Here is a 19,253-nt window from a genome sequence, read left to right as displayed (position 1 = left end):
AATTATAAGTGCAATGGGAATTAATCCAGGGAATTGACACAGGAATTGGAACAGATTTGGACATATATTTATACTCTATCTTCTGCCTTTGGACAGATTTATCCATCTGGACTCCAACACATCCTCTGCTGCTGCTACCATTCTAATCTGGTATTTCATCAAACCATCTCTGACTGAATCATAATCCTTCACTCCTGGAACAAGTTTACAAGCCTCACTTGACCCCATTTTATTGGACTGCTTCTCCTGGACTTCTGCTTGCCACATTGTTTATTGTATGCATATGGTTCCCAGTTATCTGTAAAATGTATTATTCATCCTGCTTTCTCTTTGCTGGCACTACTCCCTGCACTCCCCTGTCTGATAACTCATTGTCTCTCTGCTCTTTCTCTCTCCTTATTTCGCTGTCTGTGCTCCTGTACCTTTTCACTTTATTGATACTCTCTGGTGACATCTCACCCAACCCTGGTCCCAGACCCATTAGCAACAACCGCTCTATGTTCCCCCACCAGCACCAATCAGAGCCATCCCTGGCCTGGTGAATAACACCTGGGAAAGAAAAGTCTGAATGTGATTGGTGGTTGTGGGATCACACAGAACAGATCTTACCAGTCAAATGACCAATGAAGAGGAAGAATCCTTGTTTTATAGTCTGATAACTAAGAGGTCACACTGGACTATGCAGAGTAATGGGAGATAGTAAAGTCCTGCAAGGAGGTGAGAGGTTGGTGTAATAGACGTCCTGGATGATGCCGGGAAATGGTGAGAGAGCTCTGCTGAGATCTGATGTCCATTTATATCTTCTCTTCTAGGATCAGCAAGCACTCCATATTAAATGATGCAAGAAGAGAACTAAAGGAGCTGCGGCCAGGACTGAATGTTGTCATATGCTGACCTCAGAGGACATTGCTGTGATTTAAAATTATAATGAGCAAACCCCAAAAAAAAAAGAATCCTCATGGATGAATTATTATATCTTGGTCAGGTGTATGTACTGACATCATCTGAAATCGTCGAGGGACGTGTACACGAACGTGGGGTGTTCTAATTCTTTTGGTACTTCCATGCAAAAAGGAAATAAAAAAAAAAAGGAAATGCATGGAATTTTTTGCATGGAAATTTATTTTAGATTGTAGGCTATAATTTTAGGCATGACTCACTGAAATATGTTCAAAATTTAATAATAAACTTATAATAAATTATAAAACATAAAAAAATCTTAAAATCTTATAAAAAAAATAGTGTATAATGTAATGTACCTGTACAGTAGCTTATATAATATAAATATATATATAATACAATTATATAATAAAGATTTCTTTATATTGAGTTCAATACAAAGTTATTGGAATTTCCCGCCCCGCCTCCAGCCTGCACCAAAGTCACCGGAAACCCCGGAGATCATCACTCCACACGCCAGATGAGGACAGAAGACGTCTCCGGAAAAGCTGCAGGGACAAGGTAAGTATTTCTTTCAATTGTAATCCAATTGTCATACAATGTTGTATGACAATCTGATTGCACTGTAACACTTGTTTGTATTTTTAGCTACCCTGAACCAGGTGGGGGCTAACCGCCTAGGGGGTTAAAGGTATACTCCACTAAAATATGAACATTTCATGTATAACCTGACTCAGGGAGCTCAGATTTGTATTGTTGACTGATGTTTAATGGGCAGACATGTTTGTAAACCTTCTTCCTGGCTATAGCATGTATTTGTATCTGTGATCTATGCTTCCTGCAATTATTTAAAGTGGTGCTCCTCAAAATATGGCTCATCAATCCATTATACTCTGCTTTTTGCTCCTTAACTTTGTATGTCGAGTGGCAGCAGGTGCCTGGTGTTGGAACACAAAGCGTTCTGATATTGGGCAATATAATTCATCCAGCACTGTCAGGCAGCTGTGACAGCTTCCCACCACTAGAGGGGCAGTGTGGGACATCGAGGTTATACCAGGCACTGCCCACAGGACACCAATGCTGGAGAAGCTTTCCTAATAATCCTGACAATGGTGAGCCATGAGAAGGAGAAATTGTGCCCCCAAGATGATTGTAGACTTCGTTTTGTAACAATTATCAGTGAGAAATATGATGGGAAGACTGACTGCATTGTGTGGGGTAAACATCTGGTGGGAGTCTGTGTGTGTAAATAATAACTCTAGTTTCTATGTACTAAATTGTCTAAAAGAACAAAGACATGTTAATTGTATGATGTGAGTGTGAAAGGCGATAACATGATATCAGGGTCATCAATGTGTGCAGATTCCAGAAGGGGTCAATTTTTACTTCACCCCCTCATTTCTTAAGAAAAAAAAAGCATAGTATCATGTATTAGTGACTGATCCTTATTATGTACCACCTACTGTATTATATGTATAAATATTACAATATGAGACGCATTGGTCTGATGCTTCTTTTGTTGTCCAGTTACCCAGCTGCAGCAGAAAAAAATCAGCTCTCCAGGAGGGCTGGATGAACAGAAATACAAATCCTGTGGTTTATATGTTCCTTTATCTGTTTGCCTGGAGATTAACTTTAATAGAAGAGAAAGTCCAGCAAGCTATACTGAAATAAATGTAGAAAATAAAATAGCATCTTTTATTTATTTATTTGCACTTTTCAAAACTGCTCCAGCATTAGTCAAAAGCTGACGTAAAGGAAACAAGGACAAATGAGGGCTAGGAAGGGTACGAGGTGAGCTGCATACACACATCAGATAACAGTCGCCTGAGACAAAATGGTTGCGTGTAGAGGAGACTCTGACATGTGTACAATAGTTGCTCAAAGTTGTCACCAAAGTGTCACAGCAAATCAATAAACCTCTACTAGTCATGTCAATGGGGGGAGCACAGCAATGTGCGGCCTGCTCACCTCCACATAAAACAGAGCATGCACTGTGTGTGTACAGAACTCATTGGTTCATCTGTCACTGGAAATATTCATGAAAGATCATTTCCAGTGACAGAAATCCTACACCAGGAGGTCAGATAGGAAACACCAAGCTCACACCATACAAGATGGATTCCTTGTTCTCTCTTCCAAGGACAAGCTCCTTCTGTTTTCTGACACTGCAGTCCCCTAGCATCATGGATGGAATTGGCTGGGGGGATTTTCATATGAGAGGCAAAAGGAACATTTTCTAGTAAGAACTTGTGCGTTTAGATGTTTTTGTTTGGTTTCATTTTGTCAGTTCCAAGTTGCCGCCATATTGAAAGCCACATCAGCTCCTAAGGATGAAATTTACTTTTGGATGAATGGTTGTCAGCTTGAATTGTTCAGCCCATCTCCTTCCACTGCTTGTAGAAATCTAAAACGTTCTTGATCTCAATGTTGGAGCTGGCAGCGGCCTGTAGGGCAGACTGAGACAACAGAAAAATGTTACAGTGAAGACGTCTCATATATTTCATACAGAAACCTTCAGACCTCAGATACAAAACTGCACCCGCCAAGTCTCGGCAGATTTATTCAGAGATTAAAATCTGCAGGCTGCCATCTTTTCACAGTTATACTGTTGGTGCTTCGTGCTACTTGTTACTGTACAACGGGTTGGGAGTACCATTAATGGCCCCTGAACAGAAAATGTACCGCATAATGCTCATGTCCTATCAGCCACCCCCCACTCCATGCACAGCAATTATTCCAGATGGGAAGTCATGTGACAGAACATACATACACACCTGCATAGCGGAGGAGAAACATTTGGGTTCGTCTATCTGGAAGCCGGTTATAATGGTGACCATCCCAGCCGTCTCCTCTTCATTGTTGCCTTGTGACACAGTCAGCTGCTTACAGCTGTCCAGAATCTTATAGAGATGCCTGTAGGGGGCAGAGTGGAGCAGTATAAGCAATGGCACCAGGACACATGAGACAAAAGTGACTGAACAACATGGGAGCTTTCATTATTGTACAGCACGGCTTATAGCTTCAATATAAAAGTGATCTGGGAGCATGCAAAGCTTCGCCATCACTTCTACATAGTAGTGAGGTGTGTGAACAATGCACAAAGTGGTCAGGCAGTGAAACCAATACCCACATGGAATGTGTCAAGGCAGATGCCGATTGACCACACTGTAGAACAGGGAAGGAAGTGTTAAAACCTGTGTGTGTGTGGGGGGTTTGGAGGTTGAAGGGACTTACCAGGCATCAACGTCCTGTCGCTTTAATTTATTACGCTCAAAACTTTTTCCGGCTTCTTTTTGGCAGCGGATGTACCTGAAACAAACAGTATTTCCATTACTGCTGACCTGGATCATGTGTGATGGACCATTTGTGCTATACAGTAGTCAACACTTACCGATTTCCTTTTTTAAACTCCGCCTCTAAGTATCGGATGCCGTCTCTGGCCCCAGCGTTTTCCTTCTTTAGAAAGTCTAATCCATCGATAACTGAATGAGGAAGGGAGCAGGGATCAGTGCTGATATTTTCTATTAGTGCAGCCATACCAGGGCCCTCTCCTCCACCCCAGTCTGTTAGCTCCCTGTTAGTCTGCTGCTTCACTCACCTGCTTTCTCTGTCTATACGGCTTCAACCACACACACACCATTTCACCAAGATACACCCTCCAACCTCATTCCTATTCAATTATCAATACCTCATACCAATTCCCTCTGATCTACTCCATCCCCATTCCTCCACCCTGCCCTAACCGAACTATTCAAACTGTCCGTTTCTACTGGTATCTACCCCTCAGCCTGTCATAATTCTCCCTATCCTGGAGAAACTCTCACTACACCCTTCCTACCTTCTAGGTACCGTCCTATCTCCTTTCTCCTATTTGCCTTCAAGCTTCATGATCGACTTTTCTATAAAAAAAATCTCACTATCTGAACACCAACTCTCTCCTTGTCCCCCTCCAGTCTGGTTTTAGAGCTGCCCATTCCACTGAAACAGCCCTTACTAAAGTGTCCAATGACCTCATCAGAGCCAAGTCTCAAGGCAACTTTTCCCTGCTCCTTCTCCTTTCCTCTGACACTGTTATCTCCCACTTTTTATACAAATCATGGCTCCATTGGTATCTGTGACACTGCTCTCTCTTGGTTTGCTTCCTATCTGTCTGACCGCTCCTTTTCTCCTCTCCCACTCTCCTCCATGTTGGTGTTCCCCAAGGGTCAGTCCTTGGACCGGTTCTCTTTTCTCTGTACACCTCCTCTCTCGGTAGTCTCATATCCTCCTTTGGCTTACATCTATATGCTGATGACACTCAGATCTATCTGTCCACCCCTGACCTGTCTCCCTCAGTCCTGGATAAGGTCCAACGATGCCAGTCAGCCATCTCCTCATGGATGTCTGACCGATTCCTGCCTTACAAATCCCCTCAATATATTTCAAATTCCTTGAAAACTCTTGTCCCACCTTTTAGATTGTAAACTCGGGGCAGGGTCCTCTCCTCCTCCTGTGTCATTGTTTGTAACAGTCGGTCATTTGCAACCCCTATTTAATGTACAGTGCTGTGTAATATGTTGAGAGTGTAAAAAATACAGTGCAATAAAATAATCATTGGAGGTATTCATAGATCGGTATGTCCGATTACTGACGAGTACAATTCCTGGAATCCTGACACCATACCGAGAACACTATGACAGATAAACTTATCAGTGTGTATTTCCTCATACCTGTCCGAGGGATGATGATGATGAAACGTCCACTGTTTGCCAGCTGCCGGATGATGCCCAGATGTTGGCAGAGGGCCTGTGTGTCTGGAACGAGGTACGGAGACATGGCAGACTGGGATTTAGGCTGCTGGAGGGTGCCCTCTAGCTGCGAAACTTCCAACTGCAAACAGACAAGTCCAGGTTAGTGTCAATAGTGATCAAGATAAAGAGTTTATCTTTACAGCAGGAGTGCAGATTGCAATAAAATTCTTGTTATTCATGAATTTTGTAATGAATGTTGTATTGTGAGCTGAAAACAAAAAGCATGTTTGTAGACCGAGTGGTGTCAGTCCTGCCCAATGTCTTTATCTATGAGTGTAGACACATTTTTAGGAACCATCAGTGCTGCCTTCTACAAATAAAGAATGGTAAAGACACCCACAAATGGGCCAACATACAGAGGGTGTACCTGCAGTCTTAGCTGGGCCATGTCTCTCATGAGTCTGTTCCGGCGAGCTTCTTCCTGTGCCTGGGGAAGAAGGTAACACATATGAGCTGTCACATCCATAAATAGTATACACACTCGCTTATTATATTACACAGCACTCAAAGTTAAGTCCACAGTCATGTCACTAGCTGTCCCTCAAAGGGGCTAACAATCTAATGTCCCCACCAGTCATCTGGCTTTAATACAAAATCAATTTTTTGGGGGAAAGCAAATTAACTCAACTGCATGTTTTTAGAATGTGGGAGGAAACTGGAGCAACCCCAAGCAAACAGAGGGAGAACCTGCAAACTCCATGCAGATAGTGCCCTGGTTGAGATTAAAATCTGGGATCTAGCACTGCAAAGACCAGAGTGCTAACCTCTGGGCGTGGAAGTGACTGGGGCTGTTCCTGGTAGTTCCTTCCCCCTATTCTCCTATTATAGCACCACAGGTGCTTATTACCAGACTGTGACAACTGCTAGGAGCTCTGCACCCAAAAGGCAATGTAGGGAGTCACTGGGATACTCACCATCCGGAACTGAGCCTGGGCCTGGTGAAGGATGTTGTCTTGCTGGGACTCGGCGATACTGGTGAATATACCCAGCTCCGGGTTGTATTGTAGGACGTTCACCTGCAGACGAGTGAGGAAATGGCCAAAGCTGCGGATGTAGGAACTGCGCACAATGGACTGCAGAGAGAACACAGGCATGGTCAGGAAGAAATCTGCAAAGTATTAGTTTACCATTATCCTATTGGAAACAATGGATTTCATCCTTTGGGCCTGTGCTGGGCACATGGTGTATATGGTCCCTTACTGGTGGTCATGGAGGAGCTGGATTCACAAATATGAAAGAATCAAGAGGAATGCCTACAGCATTTAAAGCACAAGCAGCTGTGGATTAAGTAAGGAATAGTTAGAACTCCTCCTTGTATTGTCACCCGTGTCCTTGGGAAGACTTCACTTTCTGTCCTCGAGACCCAAAGAGAAGCGAGTAGAAACTTCCCCAAAGTGCGGTAAATCTCATTAGGCCATTGGATGATTTCCTCTATATTTCCAGAACTGGCGACAATGGTGTCTACCAGTAAAAAATATAAAGTACCCAGCACCATTTTCTTTATAATGGGTGAATGAATCTGATAAATGAGGACTTTTTTGTACCTCCTCCAGGACAGTGAGATCCGGTCTCTCCTTCTCAAAGTTGAGCCTGCGGTGTGCGGCCTTCAGCGCAGGCAAGTTCCTTAGTGCGGCATCCTCAGGGAGAAGCAGGTGGGTAGACATGTCAGCCTGCTCAGATCCCTGCAGCAAGTTCTGGACCTCAACACACAGGGGGGTTCCTGGCACAGGGAGAAAATACACAGCCTAGAATCAAGATGGAGTCACTCATGATTGCCATCCAATCATAACAAACCGGACTTCAGTCATAATAAGTGGCTGTATTGTTAACAAATATCACATATTATGTCTTTTTTTTAACCTAACCTACTATGTAATTATATTTCTTTTTTTTACTTTCTACTATGCAAAAAAAAAAAAAAATTCAATCTTATTGACAACACAAGACACTTTTTATTTATGTTAGGGGGCTGTTACCCTACCAGATTCCTGGATCTTGGATGCTGATGGTAAGAGGTTTAAAAGCACGGACAATCGGTTCCACAAACTCTGTGAGCTCTGCAGGAGGGAATGAAAGTTTTAGGTTTCAAGTTATGAAAAGTTTGACCATTCCATAGCAAATAAAATGTGCTTCCCCTGAGCCCAGGATGTCAAGGACCTGCCCTGAGAGAGGGATATCAGTCTGGGTTCATGGTGTTACTGCATTGCAAGGAAATTACACACTACATAAGTGCCATTTTGATTCACACAAATATTCACCTACACCAGACAGCACAGTCTGGCAGGTTATACATGTATTCCTATTTTAGCTTTGAAGCTTGTTATGTCACAGCTCCATCTCTGGACTGTTCCAATGTTCCACCCAGAAATTCGAGGAAACTGGAATTTAGTGCTCCCCGTTTCCTGTGCCATAAATATCCAGTGAACCCTTATAATTGTGTCACTTTTCTACCACCCCCTATACTTTGTTACAACTTTTGCCCACTTCTTTAGTGTATCCCATTTTTCCCATAATTTTGTATTAGGCCCCAATCCAATATCTTAAAAGTGACAGGTCCTCTCAACACAAAATGCTGCACATCCATTAGAATACACTACACAAAACATTGTTAGAGTGACCTGGACTATTCTAAATGATGTGACCCCATTGCTAACAATTCCTTTATTTGGACAATACAAAACATTGCAATGATGACTTGAATAACAAGGAGGCTCATGGACCAACCCTGGCTGTCCTTTACAGATGGCTGCACTATGATTGGCTGTCATGGGTAGCCAATGGTTGCCTCAGCCTGTGGGGTTTTTTCAGCAGATATTTGTCTACCTGAGCACACATAATGATGATGTCTGTGTTGGTCCTCAGCCAGTCCAAGAAGATCTTGACGGTTGCCAGAAGGCCCTCAGCTGTGATGACCTCCAGCCTCTCCTGAAGAGTTTTCTCATTGTGACCGGACTTGCTGCTCTCAACACTCTCCTCAGAGTCAGAGATGTCTCCTTTATCAAGAGGGAGAAGATGTAAAAATCATAAATGTACACAGTTATCTCACATTGCACTCTGCTGTGTCCCCAGAGCTGCACTCCAGATATACAGCTGAACGCACAGATGTACAGATTCATACAGGATGCTTTGGATTGATTTGTACACCTCTGACAGGATTAGTATTCTGTCCCCCCTACGCTTCTCCTGGGATTAGTATTCTGTCCCCCCTACGCTTCTCCTGGGATTAGTATTCTGTCTCACCCATGCTTCTCCTGGGATTAATATTCTGTCTCACCCTTGCTTCTGCTGGGATTTATTTTCTGTCCCCCCTACGCTTCTCCTGGGATTTGTATTCTGTCCCACCCTTGCTTCTCCTGGGATTTGTATTTAGTTCTCCCCAATACTTTTTTTTTTTTAAACATGAAAGTGAAAACAAGTGCGTTTATTTTATTTGTGTTTCTACATTACAGAGGACCTAAACTCAAAGATAATGGCAGCTGTCACCACTGGTCTCATTCTCTCCATAGTCTCTCAGTAGCGATACGCCTTAACATGTTGATAATTACAAGCTACATACATTGAACCAAGCGCGTCCTAAGTAACCAGTCAAATATTTTCTTTAAATTTAGAAACTGAATGGTTACTTTTGGACAAAAAAAATAGGATGTCCCCTGTACCTTGCTCTGCAGAATTTGGTTTTTCCACATCCCCATTCACTAGCGGTGCCTGGGTGTTGACAGCTGGCTCAGCGGAAGGTTTAACAAAAACATTCGTGAAGGTGGGTGCCAGGCGAAAGCAGCGTTTGGTTTGAAACATCTGGGTAGACATGGCTTGGAGGTTGCTGGCTATGGCCTCACTGGTGGTGGCTCCAGGACAGTTAACTGGGGTCTCCTGAGCTTCAGTTTTGACTGGGCTAACCGACTTCTCCTCAGAGATCTTAGACGCTTCCTTTGGAATTTTGTTCTCCTCACTGTGGTCATCTTCTATATCTTCCAAATCAGAGCGTGACTCCTGACTGTTCATATCTGAATCAGATTCCATGTCAAATGCAGCCTCCTCATCACTCTTCTCTGAAGCGCTGTCAGAGTTATCGCTTCCTTTGGCTGAGCCATGGCTGGAGTCAGAGTCAAAGCCCTCGCTCAGGTCACTCTCATCCGTCTTCCTCGCATGACGCCGCCTGCGTAAGCGTGAGAGGCGAGAGTACTTGTGGCTCTTCTTGTTTCTGGATTTGGCCCGCGGTTGCTTGTTGACCTGGTTCACCTCTGGCTCTGCATCTTTCTCAATCACATCAGAGACCTCCCTGGATTCCGGGTCATCTGTCAATTTAAAATAGCAAAATAAACTTGAAACTCCTGCCACTTTTATTCCCCCAGTTTTAAGCATAAGGTGGATTTTGACTTTTTTATTCCTTTGTCACCGTTTCAGATTCAACGTCACTTTCCTTTGATTGCCATCAACCGGGCAATCTACTTTTCCACATAAGTCACTGAAGCAGATAGAGTACAATATCTTCCAATGTGGATACTTTCTGGCAGCAACTATGAAAAGTGAAAGATTTTCCACCAATAAAGTGTCTCTCAGGAAAAGTAATGAGAACCCCCCCCCAGATAGGACACAATTACAGTTTTGTCTCTAATCTGCATGATTTAAACTAAATAAAAGTTTCACATTTTAGTATGTATAATATAATATTTCAGAGAACCTATAAGGACAATTAACAATTAACACTCCCACTCAAGCCTGATAGGCATTTACAAATGCCACACATAAAACTTTCCTTCAACAATGAAAGGGACTCCCCTAAAAGGTTGGTCTTCAGCCCAAAGTATCCACCCTTAAACATAAGTAATGCTCAGGCTCACCTGGACCATCATTCTGGAAGGCCGGGACGGAGCTCTCCTCCAATTCACTCTGCAGTCTTATATTCACGTGGTTGACCAAGTGGGAGAAGAGGGCCAAGGTGAAAGCTATGGCTGCACTGTACTGCTTGGAATCTAAGGCGGTCAGGAGAGCAAAGGCATGAAAATAGGGACAACAATTGGAAAACTAATCATGGTGGGGTGTAGCTCAGAAGGAACTCAAAGTCTTTTCATCACTCAGGGCTATGGAAATCCAACTCACCTGCCCTCTTCAAACTGTGAACACTCATCAGGCAGATAACCACAATCTTAAAGATGACCATGTCAGGCAGGAAAGAGTAACCACCATCATACTCCTCCTCGTCTTCGCTAGCAGAGCTCAAGTTTAGGGAAGAAGGTAAGTAAAACATGCACAGGTTGAAATCTTCCAGAACAGACTGACACAGAGAGGTCAGCTCCGAGTCCACTGAGCTGCAGGAGAGAGGAAGAACCGGATCAGATCAACACATTTTATAACATTTTACAGTGGTGATAAGGCAATGGATAACTGATAGGCAACCCCTTGATGTCACTTCTTGGTCAGTAATTGTCTTTTTAGGCAACCTTAATCAAACATTGGCAGTATCCTGGCTCTCTAAAGCCTGAGATGTCAGACTCGGCATGAGCAAAAATTAATTATAATGTTGAAGCGAAACTGAAATGTTTAATGTGAGCACAATGTAAGGTCATTTTTAACCAATTTGCAGGATACTAGATCAAGGATCCTGTCAAATGCTTGTTCTGCCATCTGGATCACAAATAGGCTTCACTTCCTCTTACACTTCCACAACAGGGGAAGAGAAAACATGTCTACAAGCGAAACAAGTTGTAAGTTAGTTTAAGGTTCAAATTGGACAGATGAGGACATCCCCTGCTTTACTGAAAATAACATTTTATTTTTGTGGCACTGGTATATTTTACACCACCACTTGTGCAGTGAAAATCCAAAACACAGACACATGAGAAGTCACTTACCTGCTCTTTGGTTGCAGTAGTCTCTGCAGATACATGAAGCTGACCAGCAATCGTTTGATGTCCCTACATCTGGAAAAGGAGAACAATCAGGAATACAATATGCAATATCAGTGATGTTTAAACTCTGCAAAGTCAACCATTAAAACATTCCTCAATACCAGATCACAAATAAAAAAAGGGGCCAATACTACCAGTGTACATATTCATCAGCCTCTTCTTACCTCTTCTTGCTGGGTGACAACTTTCGATTCTCCATCTTCTTCAGCTGATGAAACATCTTGGCTGCCTTGTCATATAGTCTCTTCAGGTTTCCATATGCACCTTCAAATGAGACTTCCGACTGAATGCTGCCAAAAAAAGAAAAATTTTCAATTTTCCCACCCTATCTACCCTATGGAGGCCTTCGGCAGGTGTAATACAGGAATTCATTTTGAAGACCAGCCCCTTTATAGCAGCCCTATACCTCAGGTGGTCATATACAGATAAAGCCCAACTCCAGCTAAAACTATTTTAAACAACATGGTAAATAGTTAAAAGCCCTAAAAAATAAACCTCCAACAGATGAAGTGATAACAATGGTGATCTGGTTACAAGGACGGATATATTAGTCAGCTAGTCACCAGTCAGTCAAGGTGATGTTGGTAGAATATACGGAAAAGTGTAGGGATCTAAGCGCCTTTGACAAGAGCAATTTGTGTCTAGATGATGGGGTCAGAGCATCTCCAGTCACTGCGGCAGTAAAGACTAAAGGGGAAACCTGCAGCCTCCTGGAGACTGCGTGTATGCCAGAGGTATGTGTTGTCAAAGGGCTTTTCTCTAGTGCATGTGCAGGGATATCAGAACTCTCTTTATATTAAGAGGAAGACACATCACCCAACCTTGTGCCTGTGAAGTGCAAGTTCAGGTGTTGAGAGAAAGACTGGAAAGACAGAACAAAGATGGCGGCGCTGGACAGAACAGCAAGCAGCAGAAACTCTGCAAGCTCTTAGATTGTAAGCTGTTTGGCGCAGGTTCCTATCCTCCTGTGTCACTGTCTGTTATCTGTCAGTCATTTTCAACCGTTTTTTAATGTACAGAGCTGCGTAATATGTTGGCACTATATAAATACTGAAATACTGTTTGTAATAACAATATTATCACTCACCAGCGCAAGTAGCAGTACGTGGCTTCTACGTGGTAGTATTTGCTTCCTGCCAGTGTGCCAAGCTGGTTAAATGGCATTCCTGTAACAAGTAAGATCACAAAAAGTCATTCAGCTATCTACATGACTTCAATAACCCCTCAGATACCAGTAATTGTGTGGAAATGCTCACAACCTTTCACATTTTTGGCGTTTCCCCCTATACCATTATCAACAGAAGGGGGAACACATGTATTATCATTGTATGTCGATAGGCCAGCAGTAATTAGACCTCAGGGGGCCCATTTCAGATGATTCTCAGCTCTAGTCATCTCTATTCTGCACAATAGTATTCATTTAGATAAATATTTGGGGACTGGTTGCGCATATTTTAGTATACCTATTCACTAAGGCTATGTACACACATCAGATGATTCTCGTCCGATTATCGCCTCAAAGCTGATATGAGAACCTGGCGAGTGTACAGCACTAGTCATCCGTAGTTCTGACAACCCCCCTGACAGGTCCAAGGAAGACAAACCAAATGATCATATTCAAAGTGAAGGGGAGAGAGCACAGCAGGATGCAACTATGTCGTACTCCCTCTCCCCTTTCCATAGGGCATAATGGTGCTGTACGTACAGTGCCCATTCATGAATCGTGCAGTCTTCAGTCATTGGAAAGCATCATGAAAGTCCATTATTGACAATTATTGTATGTGTGTACTCAGTCTAAGACTGCAATGCATAACCCATGTGTTACCTACACAGCTGCTTCTCTGCACATACTTACCCATCTGTGGGACGACGGTCAATGCTTGATAGTAAAACCTTTCTGCTAACTTCTCAGTGTTCACAACAGCCAGTTCGTTCTGATAACGAGCTGTAATGACAAAATAAAAATCAGGATAAAATATTAAAGAATGGACACCATGACTGCGGAAAGTTCCATGCACTAAATTCTAAAAAAAATGTATTGTGTGATTTTAATCCTTTGTCCTTTACACGTTTCACCAATAGGCTTCCTCAGAAGGACATTATCTCATGTACATTTTTTTATGACTTTGTGTTTATTTAGAACAGGTGTCCCAACGCACAGACCGCGTCCCACTAGTGGGCAGTGGCTACGAGAGCAGCAGCGGTCCCCCACATCTGGCCTGTGCACTGCCCACCAGGGTCAGGAGAAGGACCCCGCTTGCGGGGGTGCACCAGCCAGAGCCATGGACCATGTCTTCCATGTGAATGCAGACTCAGGGTAGTGGGCGGGATGTGTCTCTGGACACAACCTCCCCACTCTCATCACAGGTTCAGACCGAGTTCTGGCATCCTGACGTCACTCTGGGGGGGAGGTTCTTTCTCTTTTCCCTTTGAGTGAATGGTTCTTGACAACCAAAAAGGTTGAGAACCACCAATTTGGAAGACAAAAAAAACATTAGGCATTTATAGTACAATGTCTTTTTTTAAATGCATAATCTTCAAAACACATGCACTTACATGTCCAGGCATCATTTATAACACCCATATTGGAATTATCATACCTGCCATTAAGTTGATTAACCAATATTTGCTCATAAACATAAGTGTAGTTTTGGACACTGTGGTGACAATTTATCAATATTGGGGTACAAAAATTACACTTTTGTTTAAAAGCAAATATTGGTTTATCAACTTAACGGTACATATAATAAATTCAAACATGGGTGTTACATGTCCAGGCATCATTTATACGTGCTTGTGTTTTGAAAAGTGAGCATTTGAATTAAATTCATTGTATAATGAATACTTAACGTTTGAACAAAACCTCTCTTGTCTAAATCTAACAGTAAAAGTGACAATTTGATATATATGAAAATATGTCCTTCTGAGAAAGCCTATTGGTGAAACACATAAAGGACAAAAGATTAAAAGCATGCAATACATTTTTACAATTCTTAGATGCTTTATTTCATGGAATAGTGTGTGACAAAGTTTTGTATAGAAGCTGTGTGTTTTACTATGTATTATTCTGGAATTGTACATTTTTAAAAAATGACAAATTATTAATGTAATGTAATGCTAAATTTGAGCTTGAAAGAGAAAAAACATTCAACAAGACCCAGCTGTGGAAGATGTAGGAAGCAATCCTACCCAGGTCTCCAAGGTAGACCAGACACCGGTGGCACGCCATCTGGGCCCAGTCCATCTCCTTAGCTGAAGCAGATACGGGTTTCTTGCATCCTGAAGGGACAAAAAAAAAAAAACACGTATTAATGCAAAGCTTTCCTGACTGTATATATACAAATTTAAAAAACAGACAAAAACTGCTGCTCTTTCATTCTTTTTTTTTTTTTTTTTTCAACCATAACTAAATACATACAGAATCATTATACATTCCCTATACACGCGCAGAAAAACAGGTTGGAAGGACAAAGCAGTGTTATCCCCAGCCCCTTATCTGGGCGCACCACCCGGCACTTTTTGGTGACCACCCAGCTGTTTTTAGCTGGTTACTGAAGAGTTGGGTCACCCTGCCACCCGCCTACAATTTCTTACTACCCGGCTTAAAAAAATATTCAGGGTAAACACTGCAACGTGTGGAGATAACTGACCGATCAGTAGGTCGGTGACGTGGGTCCAGTCGATGCAGCACTGCAGGTCCAGCTGGTAGTGGGACTGGATGTAAAGGAGGAGATGCTGATAAAAGCCCACACCGGCAATCAGGTGAGTACGGTAGGCACATTCGAGGGCACTTCGGCTGTGGATGTGCTGTGGGAAAAGTAAGAGCAATAATATTCATATAGCCATCATCATACATCACAAAACTGCCGGGGAGGTACTTTTTTTTCTCGGAAACAAGAGTCTGCCATGTACAAAATGATTGTAAAAGTTTAACCATAGGCTGCAGCACTTCCTACCTGCATCTTGTGCTATATCACAGCTGTCTGGTGATTTAGAGGTCGGAAAGGGCCATGTCATCCCCTACTAAATGCCACAGTGCTTAGGTTTAGGGATTGGCTGCTATGACTGAACAATGCATCATGGGAAGTTCCCATATTTCGCAGTGGTGATCCGAGAATACTTGGGGCCACCAGAGAAGTATAAAATTGTTTCATACTTAAGTGGTGTTGCTAACCTTCACCAAAGGGAAGAGTCTGTATACAGCATGCAGTGAGGATCCAGGGGCCTCCTTGTGTACATAGAAATCGGTAAAATATTGAGGGCTATGTATCAGCAAGAATAGGACAATACAATGTGTGTCATGATACATGATAAATTGAAATTTTGGAAGGATCTATAAAGAGAAACTTCTGCAATAATACTTCCTTTCATGAGAAGCCCCCCCCCCCTCCCAACACACAGAGCCGCTTAATGGGTGCACTCACCTTCTTGTTTGTTTTGATGAGCTGGATAACCTCATAATAGACTTTCCGCCACAAAACTTCTTCGGCTTTCTTCCCATAATCCACGGGGTGCAGGAACATAAGTTTGACACAAAGCTCCCGCAGCCTGCAGGACAGACAGATGGTCAGCAGGTCACTTCCCACTGCATTGTATACGCATCTCTTACAACATTGCATCCACCAATATCAGCTAAAGGGATCTAAAGTCACTTCCGACAACAATGTACATCCACCAATGGGAGAAATGAGAATCTGCAGTCCCTTCTTACAGCAATGCATCCACCAATGTGAGATAAAGGGATCTGCAGTCTATTCCTAACACAATGTACATCCACCAATGAAAGATATGCAGATCAGCAGTAACTTTCTAAAGCTGCATACACACGTGCAATTATTGTTGTTGGAAAGGATCTTTTATAGTTTCCTTTCCAATGACAAAGGACTGCACAATGCATAAACGATGCTGTACTTACAGCACCGTTCTGCTCTATGGAGAGGGGAGAATGACGGAGCGGCACCCCACTGCGCGCTCTCCTCCTTTCCTTGCATTACGATCGTTTGTCGTCTATCGATCCACTAGAACGGTCATACACACGCCAGATTCACTTCTGATATCGGCCGATTATTGGGTAAGAACTATTGGACCTGTGTACGTAGCTTAATACAATGTACATCCACCTATTAGAGAAAAGGGGATCTGCAGACACTTCTTAGTGTAATGTACAGCCACTAATGAAAGAAAAGAGAATCTAGGATTACTTCCTACTATGACATACATCTACCAATGAGAAAGAAGGAGATCTGCAGTCATTTCATTCTATAACGTACATCTACCAATGAGAGAAAATAAGAATGGGAAGTCACTTTTCACTTCAGTGTACATCCACCAATGTGAGATAAATGGATCTGCAGTCAGTTTTTTACAACAATGTACATTTACCAATGTAAGATAAGGAGATCTGCAGCCTCTTCCTAACACAGGGGTCAGCAAACTTTTTTGGCTACTAGGCCATTTTAGGAAGTCAAGAAGGCACACTAGGCCAAACTCTCTTTCGAGTACCGGCACTGATAGCTTCACCCCCCCCCACAGGAGCACCCCTGAAGGGAAACCCCTCTACTCTGCAATGCATACAGAGGAGAGGGAATGTCCCCTTAACCCGGCGGTGGAAGTGTTAACGCCGGCCAGGGTAAATAGGGAAGGGAGGCATAACAAGGAGGCTCAAGAGCCACGGCTTGCCAACCTGTGCTGGCTGGGATTAGGCCGGATCGACCAGGGGGCGTTAGGCCAGAATGGACTACTGGCTAGCCCGTATCTGCCCTAAAGGCCAGAGTATGCCTACACCTGTCCTAACACAATGCACATCCACCAATGGGAGACAAGGAGATTTACATTATCTTCCGAATACAATGTAGATCCACCAATAAGAGACAAGGAAATCTCCCGTCTTGCAATTTTTTTAATCAAATTTTCTCTGATTATGCAGATAAATGACTTCAGTGTAATCAATAGGATCAGTGTAAGCCCCCCCATTACGGATTAATTAATATACACATGAGGACAGCCATTGGTGTTCATTACATATGCAGCCCCTGCTTCCTCCTCAGCTGTCCATGTTCAGTCTTCCACTTACTTGTTACGTAAGCTGATATTCTCCGGTTTGAACACTTCCTGATAGGCGCTCTTGTTGTTAATGATCAGATCCAACCGATGCACTGTCTCCACCACGGCCCTGCAAGATAAACATTTGTTTTATCAGGAGAGCGCCCCCATCCGGAAGTATCGGGAGTGTGCCGACAAAGAGGTGGGAGGGAAGTATAAAGAGAACCGGTCACTTATGATTATGTAGCACCGCTATGCTTACCAATTGCTTTACTGTTACATTGGTGGATTGTGGTTGTAGGCAGGGCTTAGCCTTCATTAGCATACAAGCCCCTGCCTCCTATGATACGAGCATGTTACATTAGTATGGCTGGAGATGGGGCTGGTTATGAAGGCTTCAGCAGGATGGGGCCACTCAGCAAAGAGAATTGTCTTACAAGCCCCTCCCCTTATTCTCCTCAGTGCAGAATGCTTACCAGGGAACAATCTATAGCAACAAGCCCCTCCCCTTACCTTTGGCAGATTAGTTACCAGTGAACGGCCCATAAGCCCCTCCCCTTATTCTCCTCAGCACAGAGTGCCTAATAGGGTACAGCCTATAGCAACAAGCCCCTCCCTTTATTCTACTCTGTGCATCATGATTACCAGGAAATATCCCACAGCAACACAGCCCTCCCCTTACACCCTTTAGCACAGAACAGATAGATACCAAGGAATAGTCCATAGCAACAATACACTCCCCTTCTCCTCAGTGCAGTAAAGGGAATGGCCCATAGCAACAAGCCCCTCCCCTTCTCAGTGCAGTATAGGGAATGACCTATAGCAACAAGCCCCTCCCCTTCTCACTGCAGAATTTGGAATAGTCCATCACAACAAGGCCATCTTCATTCTAGTTAGTGCTGGATAGAGAGAATAACTCATAGCAACAAGCCCCTCCTCTTATTCTCCTCAGTGCAGACTAGTTACTAGTTAATAAACCATAACAAGCCCTTCCCCTTAACCTCTTTAGTGCAGAATAGAGAATAGTCCATAGCAACAAGCCCCTCCCATTATTCACTTCAGCAAAGACTGGTTACTAGTCCATTGTAACAAGGCTCTTTCCTTGTTCTCCTCAGCTACAGACAGTCTTTACCATAGGGTCCTCCCCACCCCCCAATTCTCTCCAGTTAAACAAGTTGCTAGGAGATACAGCCAAATGCCCCCCTACCCCACTCCACCGCGAGCTCTCTTACCGATACAGCCTCTTGGTATGAAGCACCTTGGCCTCAGGCTCGCCCTCAGTGGCCCCCTGACTCATTTTTTTCTCCTTCTATTCCCTTCCGTCTCCTCTCAGTAGCTGACACACTCAACCACCACATCACCCGCCATTTTGGCTGTCTCTTTCTGTGGAAATAATCTCGCGAGGAGTGTGGGCGGGATCAAGTGTGTGACGTCAAATCAAATAAAAGGGCGGGGCTCGCAATGCGATGACTGAATCTAAACTGGTCACGTGACGGAGCTTCGCCCACAAGGCGGGAAACTGAAGGTTCTGTCAGAGAACGAACATTCCCCAGAAGATCCTGTCATACCTGTAATAACTATAAAGTGACTCTCTCTCTGTCAAGAAATA

The 19,253-nt window shown here is 43.3% G+C and overlaps 1 protein-coding gene across 2 annotated transcripts; it reads right to left on the bottom strand.

The window, feature by feature from the left end:
• Positions 1–2,589: 2,589 nt before the first annotated feature.
• SMG5 (SMG5 nonsense mediated mRNA decay factor) lies at positions 2,590–19,037 on the bottom strand. 2 transcript variants are annotated; one of them, XM_072428913.1, is made up of 22 exons: positions 18,877–19,037; positions 17,676–17,774; positions 16,027–16,150; positions 15,253–15,409; positions 14,792–14,881; positions 13,458–13,547; positions 12,690–12,768; positions 11,767–11,892; positions 11,546–11,614; positions 10,794–11,002; positions 10,535–10,666; positions 9,350–9,988; positions 8,517–8,686; positions 7,675–7,750; positions 7,238–7,413; positions 6,608–6,766; positions 6,061–6,120; positions 5,613–5,772; positions 4,295–4,385; positions 4,138–4,212; positions 3,678–3,816; positions 2,590–3,359 (listed from the first exon to the last, which is right to left on the bottom strand). In XM_072428913.1, the coding sequence occupies exons 1-22, from the start codon at positions 18,939–18,941 to the stop codon at positions 3,276–3,278; spliced, it is 3,069 nt and encodes a 1,022-aa protein (XP_072285014.1). In that variant the 5' UTR covers positions 18,942–19,037; the 3' UTR covers positions 2,590–3,275. The 2 variants fall into 2 exon arrangements, with proteins under 2 accessions (XP_072285014.1, XP_072285015.1); XM_072428914.1 differs by lacking the exon at positions 18,877–19,037 and adding an exon at positions 17,907–18,041.
• Positions 19,038–19,253: the final 216 nt, after the last annotated feature.

The sequence above is a fragment of the Pyxicephalus adspersus genome, chromosome 12 (genome assembly GCF_032062135.1).
Source record: "Pyxicephalus adspersus chromosome 12, UCB_Pads_2.0, whole genome shotgun sequence".
Taxonomy (NCBI): Eukaryota; Metazoa; Chordata; class Amphibia; order Anura; family Pyxicephalidae; genus Pyxicephalus; species Pyxicephalus adspersus.
Note: the sequence above shows the minus strand (reverse complement) of the source record. Positions and strands in the feature narration are given on the sequence as shown.

Bases quoted from the DNA above. Each gene is read 5' to 3' on its own strand.
- SMG5 (XM_072428913.1), bottom strand. From the start codon at position 18,941: ATGAGTCAGGGGGCCACTGAGGGCGAGCCTGAGGCCAAGGTGCTTCAT. The intron at 11,615-11,766 runs GTAAGAAGAGGC...CTCCTTTTCCAG, and splicing joins TTGTCACCCAGCAAGAAGAG to ATGTAGGGACATCAAACGAT. The intron at 7,751-8,516 runs GTAGACAAATAT...TCCCTCCTGCAG, and splicing joins TCATCATTATGTGTGCTCAG to AGCTCACAGAGTTTGTGGAA.